The 19836-nt window shown below is 43.6% G+C and overlaps 1 protein-coding gene across 3 annotated transcripts in view; it reads right to left on the reverse strand.

Moving 5' to 3' along the window:
- Positions 1–3471: 3471 nt before the first annotated feature.
- The window catches only part of LOC147701764 (sulfotransferase 2A1-like), a 580744-nt gene continuing 564379 nt past the window's right edge, over positions 3472–19836 (reverse strand). For all 3 annotated transcript variants that reach the window (XM_086930381.1, XM_086930382.1, XM_086930383.1), the window contains one exon: positions 3472–4537. In XM_086930381.1, coding sequence (XP_086786507.1) covers positions 4419–4537 — 119 coding nt within the window. In that variant the 3' untranslated portion in view covers positions 3472–4418. The remainder of the gene's footprint in view (positions 4538–19836) is intronic.

Consider the following 19836-nt stretch of genomic DNA (forward strand, 5'->3'; position numbering starts at 1 on the left):
TCAGAAGTATCACCGAAAAAGGCAAAGAACTGGGCTTCCTGTCACAGAAGGAGTATGAGTTTTTAAATGTAAACCAACCCCGCACACCCACCACTTGTTTGTCTTCTAAAATAAAATTTTCTTACAGAGCAAAGGTGTGGCGATGGGGGCTGCTTTCGCTCCAGATCTAGCGATCCTCTATATGGACGATTTTGAAGAATTTAATAAACTATTATCTGATAACCCATTCAGGAACAACATCACCAAATAGAGAATATATATACATGTTGTCCTCCTGATCTGGACGGGAGATGAACTAACCAACTTCTTTCTTTGGTTGAACTCTAGGTCTTTTGTTCACCATGCAGTATGACAAACGCACTATTGATTTCCTGTATATAGGCCTAAAGGCGAACAACAACCACCTTTACACCACTCTGTACAGGAAACCAGCTGAACGGAACACGCTACTGCGATACATGAGCCACCACACCAGAGGACTCAGAGATAACCTCCCATTTGGCCAGTTTCTCAGAATCAGGAGAAACTGCTCACTCAAGGAAGATTTTTTCAGAGAATCAGATGATTTGATCAACCGTCTCATGGAAGGAGGATACCCAAAGAGACTGGTCAAGAGAGCTAGTAAGAGAGCGTGGTACAGGGACAGAGAATCCCTACTAACCCCCAAGCTACGTCCTACTTCTCTTGAAAGAATGATATGTGTCACAACTTACTGTACCAGAAGCAACAAGATCAAAGGATAACAATGGACATTGGGGATTTATTTTTGACACCCTAGAGATACAGGAACCTCTGATACATGCTTTTAACTAAGCAAAAAACATTAAGGATCAAGTTGTACGTTCACTAATAGGTGCTCCACCCAACTCAACCATCCTAACAATGATGAACCTACCAGAATTAGTAGGCCAATACAAGTGCACACAATGTAAAGCATGCTCTATGTGCATAGCAACCAAGACTTTTCAATACAGAGACCATACCATCAATTTACAGGCACATACCAATTGTAACACCGCAAACGTAATCTATACCATTCTGTGCCCCTGCAACGAACTGTACGTGGGCCAAACCCTGCAAAAGGTAAAGACAAGAATCCTACAGCACTGTAGTAGGATTCAGTGCAAGACGGCTGGAGCACCACTTGCAGAACATTTCTCTACCAACATGCACACACCTGAATCCATCAAATGGATACTACTAGAGAAGGTATCCCTTGGCCAAAGAGGAGGGGGCCTATGCCCAATCCTTAACATCAGGGAATGTGAGGTGATGTACTGACTGGACACTGTGATGAATGGCCTGAACGAACAAGATGCCACCTATGCCCAAATGGCAGGTCTACATACAGAATACAGCTAACAACTCTGGACTTCCTGATCTAAAACACACAGGTTAAACACCAGCACATATATGCCGCTCCCATATAAAGCAACTCAAAACTACCCCACCTTAAGATCATGATCCTCTAATGACCAGTTTTTCTTTAAAGATATATGACATGTTCATCAACATCTTTTTGTCTCCCTAATGTGCATGATATGTCTAACCACATCTACTGTCTCCTCGTTGCATATGTTGCTGTCTCTATGTTGTAATTGTATCTAAAATTCGGGTTTGTCAGAAATACTAGCAGCTTTAGAAAAATGTTCCCCTTTTTGTAGAATACACTCGTCTGACAATGTTTCAAGCAACAGTTAATGAACTACAGGGTTGTACATATATTTGTGGTAAAATATCATGTAGTATCTGTATACTAAATGCTTTTGGATTATGTTTCAATCATTGACTTTCACAGTCTGAAGTCCTGTCCTTTGCACAATAAGACTCGTAACTAAGTGGCATCCAAATATATTAAGGCCCGACATCCGCATGTTATATGTAAAAGCACCCATTGTGCTTTCTTACTCTATGCATATTCGAGTGATATATATATACACATTCTGCAGCCGCTGGCATACATTCGCACGTTTGATCTTCTCCTGATCAACTGCACTGTGACTAGAATGTGAGACACGCCCGTCCTTCAGCCATTGGACATTGGCAGTGGTGAGGCGAGCCCCCAGAACCATCGAGCGGCTGCACCTCGCGGTGCTCACACGCCGTGGTCTCTTCTCTACATCTAGTGTGAGAAGACAGGGCACACTCCTTGATCAAGCGAACAAGCCACACCAAGGAGGTAAGCTTTGAGCTGCCAGGCACTTAGCACTTGTTTTAACTAAACGCCCAGCGCGCTCCTAGATGTCTATAGATACACTCACATTGTCGTTACAGTCTTTCAGCATAGTTTACTAGTCAAGTCAGTTTTTATCTTAGACCGTGCTTTTCACGCTATTGCCATAGTTTTTTAAAAGTAATTGCCAGTCACGATTGGGCACGCATCCTAGACTGGGTATTTGGTACATTCGCCACCAGCTCACCAGGAGTTACCTGCAATCGCCGCAATTAAGCATACATTCCAACATTGAGCCATGTTTTTTCTCTGTTTAATAGTAACATCACAATGTGCTGCTTCTCGTAAGCGTACATAATGCCCACCTGACCCCGCTCACCCGACTTCCACCGCATGAGTCTTTAACTAGGAGGGAATCCTTCCCTAAGCTGACACCAGCACCACAGCCTCCTGTCAAAGGGAACTTACAAACCTGACTGTTCCTTTCTCTTTCATTACCACCTCCAGTATCAATGAGTTGGTATCTCAAAATGCCAAATTTGTTTTTTCTGACTAACTACTAGACACACCGCTGACAGCACTGCAGTTTTATGTTGGCAGTAGATTTTATCTTGCCCAGCGCTTCAGTGATTCTTCCACGCAATGATTTATCCTGACCACTCCCTTCTTCCTTCAGATTTTTGGATTGATTACACCTTCACCAGCAGATTGATTCACCATCCCATGCTAGAAGTGAGTATGCCACCCTTCTGCCTATTGACCGGGAAACCATATATCTTGACAGGTACACTCAATCAGCATGTCTTTTCTTTAGAATACCAAGAGCCCATTAAGGATCGCACGTTGTCTGTCCCTCCTTACCCAAGTAGGTGTAATTTACATTACCTACCTGACATGTTCACCACTTCCAAATTTATCATTGTACTGAATCAATATTAATTACTCTTAGGTGCTCATCTGTCCTGATGAGGACCCCATCGTGAGGACATTACTCACCCTCCATTCTGCTGGGGTCGAAACATAGACCGTCCTATCGAAACACCTACATGCTCATAGAACAAAATGAATTATTTGTGAGAATACTCATGAACAATGTGTACACAGGGACTAACTGACCTTCAATAGGCTGGAAAGGGCAATCTGTATATATTGTGTATTGTATTTTTTGTCACAAACACCTTTACTGTGTCCCTCAACCCACCAATTCATTACCCCTTTTCCCTACACTATAAGAACACTGTGAACAGCCTTAATGCTACCTTTGTTTGGAAAGTTAATAAATTGAGACCAATTAATGCTTTGATTAACAATCACATTTAATACCGGTGTTATATATGTGAATTCAATTTCTGGTTCTGAATTTGCCCTTGCATCTTTAGTGGTGAATTGTTTTCTGTTTTTTTTTTATCCTCTATAAAATATAGGACTACCTCTACCAACTATTTGAACGTACTGCAGATTCTAGGTGTACAGTAGTGATTATAGCCCTGTAGGGAGGACTGTAGATATATATGTCTACTGATCAAAATAATGCAAGTAGTGAATTAGCATTGCACTACATGTAAACTGTGATGAAATTATAGAGTCTACTATGATGACACGTTTATGGGCCATATGAAGAGTTACCAGGGGAAACTAGAAACATAATCAGTACTCTTGCAACCTCCTTTGTGACCCTGTTTCTACTAATTGCAAGGGCAGTGTCTGATTTTTGCAAACATCCAATTTAGGTAATGCAGTCTCAAACCAACTGTAGAGCAGCACTAAAGGTTTTGATGTAGCTTCCAGACCAGGCACTGGCCAGTCCTCGAATATATACCATGCAGAGAATTCTGATTATCATAAGCTGTACTCATGGTGCAGGGTTTGCAGAGTTTTCGTGGTGGATCCCACACTCCAACTCAATCTCACAGTAAATGGGTCTATTCTACTTTAGTTGAAATTATATTCGCTGTTTATGAGGCCGGCCAATGTGAAGAGGATTTGAGTAGTCCAGTTTTTTTTAAATAAAGCAAAGTAGTTTATTTATTTAAAAAGGAAGAATGGGAATGTTTTACGTACCAGTGCAATACATTTTCTAGTTTTGCTGACTACATATAGGAAAAAGGGTCTCGGTCTCTGAATGTCCATGGAGGCCGGACAGTCGCTCATATGTCAGGAGAATAGCCATAAAAACCAATAATAATAATGTAAAACAACTTCTAATTGGATTTGGGCACATTTATGTTGTAGATTTGGGCATAGCTCAATCCGTCTTATCCCATGGGAAACACCCGGTCAATCCATTCATTTTTTCTTGGTAGACACGGTCAAAATGTTCACGCTGCGCCATGGTAAAATGGTTCTTCCAGTCCCCTGAGATTCCTGCAGGATAAAAAGCAAAAAAGACTCTTCAAATCGCTAAAATATAATAAAATACAAGCCATACACAGCCTGGATAAACTGACAAGCATGAATAGATATGGCAATAAGTGCAATTTAAATCCACAAGCTAGAAAAAACCAAGATGTTGATGTTGATCAGAAAGCCTCCAAACAACAGTCGGATTCCCCTAGACCGTGTTGAAACCCATCTGCCCGACTCGTTCGGAAACAATTTGGACTGACTGATTACACTACTCGCGGTCGGAAGGGAAACCGTTTGGTCATTCCAAATCAGTTTGCACCGGCATTAAGAGAATCCAAGTCGGTCCGAGCCGATATGTACAGTTTAATGGACAGTGTTTCTGATCAACTGATTACAATGTCAGATTCCAACTGCCTTTCAGACTTAGTCAGTCCAACACAAAAAAGCTGTAGGAAACTGACTTTGGGGGCCCCTAGAAGGCCCCCTTCATCCTGAGTCCTCTAGTTTTGGCACACGGGGGTAACCATGGGAACACCCTGTAATACCATGCACCATGGAGTGCCCACAACAGGGTGCAAGGTTTTCCGCAGATACCAGATTTTCCTATAGGGAGCCTATGTTGTCAGTCAGAACACAGACTCCCATTGAAGTCAATAGGATTTCTTCTGAACGGTGTTCAGAAGCATCCTAATCGGTCGAGCTGAACCGCAACCACGAGTCGGTCGGAATCTAATCTGACAAGGAGTCGCGGTTTAGTTTCCGACCGACATCTTAATGAGGCCCTAAGTTTTGTTCACAATGTTACAGACTAGTTGAGATTTCATTACAAGTGACTATTTTAAGGTAGTGAATCGAACCTTCCTTCAATTGATTCCTCCACAGCCCTTGAAAGTGCAGAAACACAGCTGCCATACAATGGAGGTTTCAGATAGGAGTGAAAGTAACTGCTGTATTTCTCTCTAGTGTAATTACTCATAATTACCACAAAAGAAGAGTAATCCATCAATTAAAGCTATTTTCTTAATGCAAAATGCCCTGCATCAAAAATGGACCCAAAGATGCATTTTGGAATAAGAAAATAGCACCAAATGCTAAATGACACAAAAGCAGCAGCCACTTGCTCTCGTTTAGTTGGCTGTTGCTGTGCTCCGGTGGCAGGATTTTCTCCCCAAATATATTTTTAATTACTCAAAATGGTGTAATCACGTAATTTCAGAACTTTCGCATTACAGTAGTAATGCATCATTTCTGAAAAGGCTGATCACTAAGGTGTAATAATTTCGCCCAGGCTTCGTTTCAGTCCAGACTGGACCACTGCATAAGGACAGAACTAAATACCTAAAAGTTAAGAAACTCTTCAAAACTGTACTGTTCAAATGTTTATTTGAACAAATAAAATACCTAATGATGTAAGGGACTCTATATTTCCTATGCTTCATTTCAGTCTTACATGTCTACATATCCAGAATGAGTGATTAATTTGTTTCTGGTGGCCCTTGTCTTAGGAGACCATGGTCCTCTCACACCTTTGGGGTGTCACACTTTTACCATTGACCCTAGCAGGGTACTGGGCAGGACTGTAGGTTGGCTATCATGGACTCTACATGGGTTGCATTGACACTCTGAACTAGGACAGATAGTGGGAGCAAATGTCGGTAACGCTGTGACAGAGCATAATGGACTCCCTCAATTAGGTCAGATATGTGCTTCTTATAAGGACAGCAGGCACTCTTAATTGGGAAAGAGGTAATGAGGCATTTGAAAATTAGCAGGAATCTATGAGTTTGCTTTATAGATATGCAGACCGAGGAGGGGGTGGCAGGCACTTTATGATTAATTGGAAACAGATACTCTATGAATTGAGTCAGAAATAGGGGATTTGAGTCTGCAATATACTTTGCTCATCAACCAGCACATATACCCCCACCAGTAGCATCATTACTACCCCACTATCTGAGAACAATGAAACAATAATTAACCAAACTAACTACTCTCCTTCAAGCATGTACCTTACAGACTGCAACACACCCAATTCAGTCCACTGTCCTCTGAACTCCTCTATGGGGGCCGGTAGGCAGTCACCAGTGTTCTAGGTCAGCTGCAAGGGTTAGAATGTGGGGTCTATAGAGTATGGTTAAGGCTATCTTTGGTAATGCCCCTCCAGCTCAGTTCCACCAAGTCTGGTAACCTTGCATCAGTACCAGACTGCCACTGCAGAGTCAGTGGGGCTATCAGCCAGGCAACAGAAATGCTTCAAACAGAGATAGGCAGTTTGCAACATTGCCTGGGACCAGGGTAGGCAATCAAACAAGTTAAAATGTGTGCACATGGCCAACACTGCCAGTTTACAATTCAAAACCTGGAATTTCAAGTGTCTATCATCAGCGTTAGATGATGATTTTAAGTTCACATCATCACGTGTGAGTAGGTGCGAAATTTGAACTGGAATTTGGCACCAGGGCTTAATTTTCAATGCCTACACCTTTTATAGTCCACCAAATAATGGCATTGTTTGTTTAATTTTGAGGAGAGCACAACAGAGTGTTATGCTCTCTTGTTTATTTAATTTTTTTAATACAATGTTAATGTTAACAGGATTTATAAAGCGCACGAATACCCGGGGGTGTCTTAGTGCTGAGAACACAGTAAGCCCGCTCTAGCGTCTAGTTCTGGAACAACCAGGTTTTTAGTCCTTTTCTGAAGGTAGAGAGGGAGCTCGCCCTTCTGAGCTCACTCGAAAGAGTGTTCCAGAGTTTCGAGGAGCCATAGAGAAAGCTGCGGCCCCCCAGTGTGTCGTTTGAATTCTGGGCACTGGCAGGACTTTGGCCCCTGTAGAACAGAGATGTCTGGATGGTTCTTACCAGGCAAAAAGGATCTGCAGGAAGACAGGACCTGTGTGGTTCAGTGCTTTGTAAGCCAGACAGAGCCTTGAATTTGATGCGTTGTGCTACAGGAATCCAGTGCAGGCTGTGAATCTCTTTAGTTACAGATTTGCACCTAAGGATGTTGAACAGTAACCGTGCTACTGTATTTCGAACAGTATGAAGCTTTTTTAAGCACTGAGTCAGTATGTTCAGATCAAGCCTGTTGCAGTAATTCAGTTTAGACTGAATTAACGATGTTACCACAGTTTTTCTGGTGTACACAGGAATATAAGGAAGAATCTTCCTTATTTTCTTAATAAGGGAGTGGGAGGCAGAGACAGTTGGATTTGTATGCTGAGAGAGCGATAGTTTATTGTCAAACCATACTCCCAGGTTCTTAGCCTTGACCACTGTTTTTGGTGATTCTCCCATCTCTGCCGGCCACCACAGATTGCCCTAGTTTGGCTGCATATTACCAAAGATCAGGACCTCTGTTTTTTCAGAATTGAATTTAAGAGTGTGTACTCATCTATCTGTTTATGGTACACATACAGTTCTGAAATTCGTGAATAGGAGGAGCCTGATTTTTATATGCAGCCACAACTATCTGGGTATCATTGGCGTAAAACATCAGACTGAACCCAAAGTCCTGGATCAGAGGAACAAGTTCGGACATATTGACGTTAAAGAGAAGGGCTCAAAGAAGAGCCCTGCGATAGTCTGCATGGGAGGATATACGGCTCTGAGTAATACCCATCAACCAATACTGTTAATCTCCTGTCCATGAGAAAGGGGGACAGAAGGGCAAGAGCCGTGCCCCTGACGCCCAGACTCTCTAGCCGCTGTTGCAAGAGGGAGTGATCAACAGTATCAAAAGTGGCTGACATATCAAGGAGTACAAGGTCAGCTTTGCCTCCTCCATCCATCACCGCTCTGATCGCCTCTGTGGCTTTGATGAGTGACGTTTCCGTACTATGATCTTGGTTGAAACCAAACTGGGAGTGATCAAGCAAGTTATTTACGCAAGTAAATTGGGTTAATTGAATATTCATGATTTTGTCAATTAACTTAGCTGGCAGCAGCAGCCGGGCTATTGGACAGTAGTTGTTAGGGTTAGTCGCGTCCAGGTTGGGTTTTTTTTGCAGCGGAAAGATGGAGGTATCCTTCCACATGGAAGGAAAATTGCCAGAATCAAACATTAAGTTAAAAATTTCTGATAGCACAGGACTCATCAGGTCCGCTATTTCTTTTAGAAATGCTGGTGGGCAAGGGTAGGAGGGGGAACCTGACTGCTTCGTTAATATATTTTTTCACTGTTTCAGATTAAGTGAGGGAGAAGCTAAGCAGGTGTTCTTTTCAGAGTCAAGGCTTGTCGGTGAAGTGGTGGGGAGGTGAGCTGATGTATCCTCGAAGTTCTTAAAAATGTCAGGGACTTTAGTTTTAAAAGCAGCTGCAATGTTGTCACAAAACTTTTGATTGCCCTTGATCCCTGTATTCTTGGGTATGGTGAGTTTATTTACAACTGTAAATAGTGCTTTAGAGGATTATTTTTGCTTCCTCAATCTCTTTGGTAAAATAATCCCTTTTTTCTGATTTCAGTAAATTTTTATATTATGTTATGGCCGTTCTATACACTTTCTTCTCAGGTGAGTGATAGTTTGCTTGCCAACACCTTTCTAGTCAACAACAGTTTTGCTTTTCTTTCCGTAGTGCATCAGAAAACCAGGGGGAAGAAGGGGTGCTCCTATTCCCTGAGGTCTTTTTTATAGGTACTGAGGCCTTGACTGCTTCATTGAGCAATTCAGTATATTTGGTGACAGTTAAAGCTGGTTGACCGTTTAATTATGGTCGTGACCTCTCCAAATGTGTGCGGAGGATCGTTTTGTCCATTTTTCTCCACTCTATATGGCTGGAGGCAGGGGGATTGTGGGTCCCTCTGGGCCCACAAGAAGTGACTGGAAAATTGAACCTAATTAACGAATGGTCTAGCTATGTCAGAGGAAGGGTTTCTTTCAATGTGAGACCATGGCACGACGTAAAGATACCATCTAGTGTGTGCCCTGCCTCATGAGTGGGGGTCTGTACTAGTTGGGTTAGGCCTACAGCTTCCAATGTGTCTAGCAGTACCCCTGTCTCCCTGTTGTTCTTGTCTTTAAGGTAAAAATAAAAATTTCAGAGGATGTTGAAGTCATTGTTTAAAAGAGTAGGTTCTAGAAGGCTATCTAGATTTGAAGTGAAGGTACTTCTGGTGCCTGGGGGCCAGTACAACAAGATGCCCCTGAAAGTCTGCTTTGGGCTGAGTTCGAGAGCAAAGATACAAAGTTGTGGAGATAGAGTGGAAGGTTACTGGGAGATGTTCCCTAAAGATGATTGCTACTCTACCACCTCGTTTTATTGGCCTATCAACCCTTATAGCCCGAAATCCGTCCGGGTTTGCTGTGAAAAAGTCAGGGTCGGAAGTAGCGCGGCCCAAGTTTCTGTTAGAAAAAGTATGTCTAAATCATAGTTTAAGATCATATGTGAAATTTCATATTTGTGCTTTGCCAGTGATCTAACATGTGTAAGGCACAGTGTATTTCAGCGCTCTCTATAGGATTAGAGTCATGACTCAGAGCTTTTTGGAGGCTGGTAGGCACTAGTCCTTTGTGATTGCGGGAGTGTGAAACCGCATTGACAGTTTGCGTTTCCTTCGCCAGGAATAGACAGGCAACAATTGTCTCTGGGGTTATTGAGGAGGAGAAGATCCCTTGTGGTATAGCTGAGTGCATGAGTATTTAAAAGACATTGGGTTTTGGCCTTGGGCCCGGTCCAGGCGCTCCACCGGTCCGCACCATCTGGCCATTTTATGAATGATTCTGGTGGACGACTAGACCGCGCCCTAACCGGAAGTGTTGATTAGGTGGAAGTGAGGAGAAAGGGGTAGTGGAGTTTCCGCCCTCTGCGCAATCGGCACAGCAGCCGTGGCGAAACGGGGTCGGCTAAAGTGCGGGATACCAGGATACTAATATACATCAAAAATAAAAATATCCCTGCATTCCACCTTGGGGTGACTTGGAATAAAGTGAATTGTCACCCTTATAGGAGTGTGATGGTTAGTAGTTGTGTAAGTATGGCATTGGCAGCACTGGCAGGGACAATGGGTGGACAAAGCTGCAGTGGCCTGCTTAGAAGGGACCTGCCACCTATGTTTCTACAGTGTAAGCTTGATTGGGGCACCATTAATGACCTTTTTACGTCGAGACTGGTGTAGGCTGCGCATATGCGCAGTCTCGCCGGTGAGAATGAATGACTGAGTAGCGAGGGTAAACTCCGCCCCTCTTCTCCATTGGCTGGCCTCCCAAACGGAGGCCAGCCATTGGAGAAGAGGTCTCAGTGTCGTCATTTTCTCGCTCTAAGCCCGGTCTTTTTCGGATTGAGGGGCATGTTTTTTAGGTTTGTTCTACCCTCTTCTCCATTGGCTGAAATGGTAAACAACAAGTCAAAAACACGCCCGTTGTTTACATTCCAGCCAATGGAGAAGAGGGGAGAAAGAAAAACAAACCCCCCCAGTCTGAAAATGACTGGGCGTTTCTCAGTCTCTTTTGTGCTTGACCTCGTAGAAACACGGTGGTGTTCATGGCGTGGTCCGACCAGTGTCCGTGTAGGCCCGGGTCAGGGATTACTAATATAAGTAATAATCTTGCTGCATACCCGGCCATCCACCCCTAATTTTACAAACAACCTAACTCCACCAACATAAGACTACTATTGAAGTTTTTTACCTTCGGAGACAACCCCTGACGACCTGACACTCCTTTGCCGCGTTGGCCTTGCCACTCCGCACCAGGACCAGGCCCCTCCGAGCCATTCTAAGGTGACCGGACACTCCTGCCTCTTCACTCCGGAAGCAACTCATTCACCACCAGAGGCTCGGAGACGAGGGGCTCCCAGCGTCAGTCACGCCACCCCATCGCTGGTCGAACTCTCCCTCAGGCTGGGACATGCTCCCTCTCATTGCCGTTTTTCACCCCTGATGACCGACACTCCTTCGCCGCGCTTGCCTCGCAGCTCCGCACCAGGACCGGGCCCCCATCGAGCCGTCCTCACGCGACCAGACACTCCTGCCACTTCGCTCCGGAAGCGACTCCTTCACCACCAGAGGCTCGGAGACGAGGTGCTCCCTGCGTCAGTCACGCCACCCCATCGCTGGTCGAGCTCTCCCTCGGACTGGGACATGCTCCCCCTTATTGCCGTTTTTCGAGGGCACTAATGGGCACTGGAGTGAGGTTCTCCCTTATTGCCCCCACGGGCGGGGCTGCTGGTGCTTGTCCTCGCTCTCTAAACTCCTGCATAAGCGAGCCCTTTCAACACGCTTCACCTCTTACGGGGCTACTAGGGGCAAGCACCTCTGTTTGCCTGCCGCCGTGAGGAGCCTTTCCACGCAGACCACCGCCCGAGCTTGACGGAACCCCTATGGCGCTGGCTTTGGATGGACGAGCTGGCTGGGATATTGACGTCCGGTTGGGAGACTTACGAGACGGCAGGACCTGCTGTGATGTAGATCAATTACAAGCCGGATCACCCATCAGAACGGCCGCTTCACAGGAATTTAAGCTGCCTCCGTCTCCGTTTGAGGTACCACCACTTTATAGCTTATTTTACCATCACATTGAGCTTCTTTTATATTTGGCCTGACCCTAAGATGGCGGCCATAATAGACACACTTGTAATAGAGACATTTGTGCATAGTCACCCAGCGTTTTAACTGTCTGCAGAGTGTAAGGAGCGCTTCTCTGTTAATCCACTGTGTTCACCCACGTCCCATGCTATTGGGAGCTCATCCTGCATCACTCCATTCCTCTTTTGTGCCCACAGAGTGCCAGCACCCTCGCAGATTCACAAAATGGTGCCCAGCTCCTATTACGTTGTTCTCTAACCTCGGGAACCTGCCTATAAGGTGTACGTGTGTGTGTGTGTGGCTGTGTGTGTGTGGGGGGTCTCTGTGTGTGTGGCTCTGTGTGGGGGGCTCTGTGTGTGTGTGGGGGCTCTGTGTGTGTGTGTGGAGCTCTGTGTGGGTGTGGGTCTGTGTGTTTGTGGGTGGCATTTGCGAGAGATTAAGCTATTGGCATTGTAAATGACAATACCATTTTTTTTTTCGGTTTTCAAAACCAACACATAAATGAAAATGTTGTCATTTACAATGCCAATAGCTCGAACTTTTCCAAAGGCGAGACCGTTGCATTGTAATGCTAGTTTAAGGAGCTAATATCCAGGGATTTTTACTGTTACAGTTGCCAGTGGGGCAAAAGTAGTCCTGATACCCAGAATTAAGTGCAAGTGAGACCCAAACAGTGACCACTAGCACAATTTGACCACTGTACAAAACACAGGATTGAATGCCAGACAAAGATATACAGAAGTAAGTTCTGACAAGAATGATTTGACCTAATTATAATTTATAAGCATATAGTCCTGCTGTGTAGATTTTCCATAATTATCTTCAACGGGGGATCAACTTGTAAATAATAGTAAGGACATTTCTTTCGGCAGGGAATCTTTCAGTTTCAATACTAGGCTACTCTACCCATAGAAGTAACCATGTGGGAATAGGGAGCACTGTGAAAAATGGTTCAATAAATAAATGAATGGTGTACTTCAGTTTAGCATTAGAGTGCCCGCCCCGGATCGCTTTCTAGGGAGGTCAATTGAGGAGAAACAGTAAAAATATTGGATATAAAAGGTTTCCTTCATTTACGTAGGGTGTGAAGGACAGGAAACTACTTAACCTAAATATATAGGTATATTAATCTGATTTGCAGAAACCTGTTTTTTGCTCTTTAGAATAATTTACTTTTCAATTAAAAACGAAGTTGTTTTACAAAAATTAAAAAAACAATCTCCCACAACATCCTACTTGCATACAGGTTTGAGGCATCTGATGTGCGACCTTTTGCTACTAGCTTGCAAAAGGCAGGGGGTTTTTGGTTTCCCACTAACATGGATACGGCCCAATCTTGTTGCATTGCTATAACAGGCGGTGTATTTACGAAGGCAGGGAGCCAACCCTTGAAGAAAATAAACAAGTAACCTGTAAGATCTCCTAGAAACACAAAAGTAAGAATACATGAGTGTATGTTTCCTAGAGCAAAGCCACCTTATTACTGCCTATGTCCCCTTATTTTGTATATTTGCTCGCTAGGCTCGTCGTTGCCTATGACCTCATATACATGCCATATTTATAACTTATGTGCCCTTCCATTTATACACATTTATAGTATATTAATGCTCGATTATCCTTTGATAATGGATTCTTTGCTCATATGTTATATATTCATGAAGTGTGACACTTAAATAAAAGCATAGTGGTTTGGAGTACATTTCCAGGGGCTATTTGCAAACTTCTGTTCTCTCCTATCGTCACATATCACGGGTTACAATTTCCCAAAATAAGTTGGAACAGTAATATATAAGGTGTGTCCATAAACCCCAGGAGAAGAGAGCAACGTCAGACATTCCTCAGACAAACAGTCATATACTCTTCCCTCTGTGCACCCTGGAATGTGCTCTGACGTGCACCTCTGCATGTGAGATTCGCACCAAGTCACAGTGCACCTGCGGGACGGCTGCAGCAGTGTCAGGACTAGACGCTCCAATGACAGACCTCGTATATAGGTGGAGAGAGGCCGACGTGGCTCTCGAAACGTCTCTGAGGAGTAGGAGACCAGCCAAGTATGAGGGAAAGATGCGTGGAGCAGACGGTTACCCAATGAAGTGAGGGAATCACTGGCATCTTGCTTCCACCACATCATGCGGATCTTGGCTCACTTGGATGCCGCCATGTTTTATCTGGTCAACCTATCAACAACCAGCCCCTAATGAACAGCATAGTTATTTCTTGGTAGCAATCATGTTGGGGCCAAAAACTGCTACTGCTGTTACGGATGTATGTCATGGCAATGCGGGCTTTACCCTGCGCTGCCATTACGACGCATCCTTTACAACGCAAGTCGTTACAACGAATTGCGCTGTAGGCGCTGGATTGTGGAATAGCTTAATTTTCTATTCCAACTCCAGCCCACGTTATAGTAGGGAAGGTGTTGGAATATAAAATTAAACTATTCCTTTACCAACAGCGCCCTCCAACGCAAGTCGTTCTAACGACTTGCGTTGTAATAGCAGCGTCGTTAAGGCAGCTCGGGGTAAAGCCCGCGTTGTCATGGCTTTAACAGTTATTTATTTAATCCCACTTGGCGGCCATTGAATTAATCGGACCTGAGGAGCCCGGTGCGGCAGCAGCACCTACCTGACCGAGTGGGACCCTGCCAGCTGTCTCCCCCCGCCGCCGCAGCTCCTGACATCGCGCTGCGGCAGCCGAGCGGGGGAGACTACAATCCCCAGCCTGCCTTGCGGCAGGAAGCCGCGGGAAACGAATTACGCGCCAGGAGGCGCTACAAAATCCCCAACAGTCCCGCGTCGCGGGAGCGCGCGGGAGCGCGCGGGAGCGCCGGGCTAAGCCCGGGCAAAGGGCGGGCCCTCTACGGCCCTCATCGGACATAGGAGGACGGGGACGGGCTACACCTCTTGGCTGTTTGTTGAGGTAATTTACCAACTTGTATTTCATTACCACATGCCCAAGTCCGTTGCAGGGGAAATGCCCAATACAATCCCAGATGACATTTTTGCACACTCACCATCTAACTTCCAATGGCTGGAGGACCTAAATAGTCTGTGCAAGGCCAAATATGTCCCAGCAGTACTCTCCCACACGCGAAAACATAGTAGCTCACTATCATCTACAAGGGAGCCGAAATCTATACCTTTCAGGGCCACCCCTGCCAAAAGGAAGATCAAGGGGGTCAAAGATAACGGGAGTCTTACGAAATGCCAAACTCCTGATAAACTTTCTGTAAGTCCAATTCCACCTCCAAATAATTCTTCTCCTACTGTGCCGCCTGTTGCTCATCTGGACGATCTGCTACCATCTCCCCAGCAGGCTCTTCTGTCCATGATCGAGCAAATGCTGAAATCTCTAATACACCCCTTGATGGATAAAATCAATACACTAGAGTATAAGCTCACGGGGCTGGAGAGTTCCATTGGATCCTTCTTGAAACCATCAGCCCATGTTGCTACAACTGACTCCTTGCCGACAACCACCCTTACAAACCTATCTAACCCGATTACTCCTCAGGATGCGGCGCCTATTCAACTCTCAACCACCACTTCCATGTTGCCCACCAAACCCAAAGGCCCCCTGAAAGTGACAACACCACGCCATATTCCACCTAAACATGTGCGAACCACCCATATACATTTACCACCAGAAGCAGCGCCTTTTGTAATAGTTCTATCGGGAGTCCCTGAACTAACAAAAGGCAAAACTGAGAGTTACACTGAACTTATGAACAAGGTCAAGTTCTGGTTATCAAAAAACAGACCTCTGCCTTACCATCTTGATGGCCGCATAATAAGTGTCCGGAGGGTGGGATGGCTTGGACCCCTCAAAAAAGACATTTTGGGGGATCTGATCCTGATCCGATTTAGGAGCAGACACATTGTGCCATACCTGCAGGCATGGCTACCTCAAAATGAAGATGGTCTTATTTCTATTTGGGATCTATATGACTTTTATCTTACATACCCTATAATCTCTCAACTAGTACACGGGGCTTTGATAACATCCCAGTGGGCAGAGGAACCCATTTAAGCAATGGCAATAGTTTTTCACTGCCTACTAACTGTCCCAAACCATCTTTTTACAGTCCTCTGTATCATAATTACTAAACCTCTTGGACTACTAAATCTTTTGGATTATTGAGACCTATAACGTTGCCTAAAGATAGTGTAAAGAACGTTTAATATGTTAACTGTGCAAATCTAAAGCTAATATGAGATTTATTTTAAATGTTTTTAGAATGTATTGTGGTATCTGTCTGTATGCTTTTATGATTTTAATTCTCAAAATCGAATAAAGCTTTGTGATACTGATACTAATCCCACTCTTCCACCTGGTCTTTACAAGAATTAATAATCAAAAACAAATAAATAGCAAGTTTTGTTTCTGTTGGAGATGGTCATGAACCTCTGATATAGAAGACGTGACTCAGGTGGTCTCCTTCCCAGGCTAAGAAGCCTTGTTTGAACTGACAGAGGAACTATGAGAGCAGACATTGCAGTCCTTGGACTATATGCCTGTCCCCTCACATACTTATAATTTTAATTCTGCACTATTCACCTGAAAACGACGTAAAGCAAATACTTTGCCTAAGTGAAACATGGTACTTGAAATTGCACATGTGCTGCACCGAAACGAAGTGCATCCCTGTAGTACCCGTGCACATGTAAACCGCTCCGACATCTAAGTGCATCCTTTTCTAAAGGTTCTTATGAAAAGTGCTCTGATATCCACCAGGCCTTGTTTGGAACATATACAAGTCCAAATAAAGAAATAACTTGTGTTGATCCTTCTGCCTTCAATGCCGCTGACATGGATGGATTTTGCTCACATCCGAGCATGGTTAGGGCTTTCTCTTCTAAGATCCATATTGCATATAACCTAATCCCAGCACTGAATAAAGTCATCTCTGTCCCCCCAAAAATGAAACAAAAAAGTATCCAAATATTGATAAACAAGCAGCAGAGGTAAATATTAATTAATTACTACTAACAGTCTCACGCAATATAGTTATGAATAATTTGTATACATCACCACTCAATATATGTGAGGGATGGCAATTGAGAACCCAAATCCCTATCGCTGTCATCGTGGTTAGGGGAATCTCTGCCATCTAAAATTGTCTCATTCGAATGATTCTATTGGTAGGGTCAAGATTTACAGGAAAAGAAAAAATATGACTATTAAGGGGACAACTATTTAGGAGGTCTTCGGTGACTAACCACTGAGCAAATTTGAGGTCTCTGAATTTAAACATGTACATAGGGGAAGTATTTGAAGAGAATTAAAAGGCTGAAGGCGGGCGCGTTCCTTCTGGGTAAAAACTCGTACATCTGGTTTGATTGGAAGTCTGTTTAAATAGAAAAGAAGTCTATAGTTTTAGGACAGAATAAGCAGAAAAGCATAATAGGTTTGTCTGATCAAACAAGCATCTAACAACATTGTAAAATATGAGAAGACAGGCAGATTATTAGAGTCAAAAAAGTTTGATGGGATGCTCCTGTTTGGGTTGAAGCCTACCATACAGCACAGATGTCAAGTTGCAAAGTTATATTGGGGATATGCTAGAAGCTTGCATAAGAAATACATTCCACATATTGCTTACCAGTGGCATTGAGTTTTGTGACTCACATTTGTTAACATTGTCTTCACTGGCTCTATTTGTTTTAGTCTATCCATCTGGTCTTTGCCTCACTAGTGGAGAATAGCCTGTTTGTCACTTCTCCGACAGCCGGCTCCTATTCTTCTTGGAGTGCTCCCTCTTTAGTAAATGTATTTTTTCTTTCTTTTTTTGTAAAACACTCAATGAGGGTGCATGTTTTTCTAGTTGTGTGTGCTTTCGTGGCGACCCCCATTGCTCCAAGTTGTTTTCTGTCCTGTGTTCTGCATAACCCCCTGGCTGCCCTCTGTTGCCCTTGGCTTTTCCCTTCGTACCGCCCTCCATTGCCGTTTGCTTTATCCCATCATCTGTGCCCATTGTGGTTTTGCCCCACTTACTCATTCCCTGATAATATTTTCTCACTATTGTGTTTTTCTCAGCTGCACTCTAGGTTCTTTCTCATTAATGTCCTGCCTCTGGCTGCCCTATTTCTGTGTTGCTTTGTCTCCACTTGCTCCACATAAACTTATTCCCCTTTCGGTGTTGGTCTTTTACAGCGCTTGTGAGCAGTTTTTTTTTTTTTTTAATAAAAAGCATTTTTATATTTTTAGCTCTATTTTTTATTTACCTATCCATCTCATATTGGTAAATAAAGAGAAAAAAATGCTTGCCTCATTTTATATGCAAAAGAAACAATTGATGGATGGAATGCTGGACAATGCAAGCTTTCAGCCCCAGACTCCAGGATCTGGGTTAAATACATAATACTTTTAGATGTGGGTCTCGTGCTCACTACACCACTGCATTCAAGCTAGCCTGTCTGATGAAGTGTGATGCCCTGAAACCGGTCCCAGATTGCTTGTTTCCAGTCCAGGGACGACCTGGTTAAGCAGTTCGGACTGGACTGTTTCCATGAGGTACAGGGTCAAGACTGATTTGCATATGGCTGGGTCCAAACTGGTGTGGTGAGGTGAGCAAAAGAATGATGGATTAAACCCAGATCCTTGTGACTGGGGGTGTATGTTTGCATTGACAAGCATTCCATTCATAAATTGTTTCTTTTGGATATGCGTGCCGTGGCTGGCTTATGTCAAATCTATATTTAGAAAATTGGGCGCATTGATCTCTTCAACTCCCCAGAATGTATTAACCCCTTCAGCGCGGTGCAAATTTTTGCGCTGTGCTGAGGGTTCTAAAAAGTGGGCGTGGCCGTGACGGAACGGTTCCGTCATAAGCACAACCCAACCGGCGCTCATGACGGAACCGCTCAGTCATGAGCGTCGAAGAGGTTAAGCGAGAAGATGTAAAAGGTATAAAATCCAATTTTTTAAATTTTTTTAATGATGGAACGGGAAGAACAGGAGTTAAAGAAATCATTAGTTATGGCCCATTTTTCAACATTAACCTCACCCTCTATGGAGCCCTACTTGTGATTGGTGACTAAGCCCCTCCATCGATGGCTTTTAACTAGATTTCGTTTTAATTTAATCCATCATACATTGGGAACCTCCCCAGGGTGGGGCAATCCTGTGAATCTAGGTCCCTTCCAATGTGATAACTTTTCATCACAAGACACTTTGCATTTTATTATGTTTTGTGATTTCTACCCTGATATTCGAAAGACATTTTTAATTCCATTGCTGAGGGACAAGGGTTTTTTACAAGTTAAACCAGCCCTTTTGTATTTGCAAATGCTTAACTCCGCTAGGGATATTTTCTACATTTCTAGGTTTTTAGTCGCTGCTGTACGCCATAAACGCAGGAGATTTTCCTTACTGATTAATGTTCCTGATTTTACATATCCTAATGATTAGTTGTTGTCTGTATTCTCGCTGTTTTTATCACTATATGAAATTCTCTCACTCACAAACTGCATCGTTTTAAAAAATCATTCTTTTTATGTAACGTAGTGTTTTGTATTGTGTGTTTTTGTGTACTTTTATGATTTTAATTAATCGAATAAAGTTTTTGACTGACTGACTGACTCAGCACTATCCTTTCACCATCAATCCCTAGCAGCAGCTGGAACCTGCTTCCATCTAAGAAAGTAACTTAAAAAGTTATTTGACTGAGTTTGTTGCAACTGCATTAATCTTCCATTTTCGATCACACATGGACTCAACTGTATACATGGATGATTATAATTGTATTCACTACAAACATTTGTACCAATGTGATACTTTTGTTTTGTGAAACAATG

Source organism: Lissotriton vulgaris, chromosome 7 (assembly GCF_964263255.1).
Source record: "Lissotriton vulgaris chromosome 7, aLisVul1.2, whole genome shotgun sequence".
Classification (NCBI taxonomy): Eukaryota; Metazoa; Chordata; class Amphibia; order Caudata; family Salamandridae; genus Lissotriton; species Lissotriton vulgaris.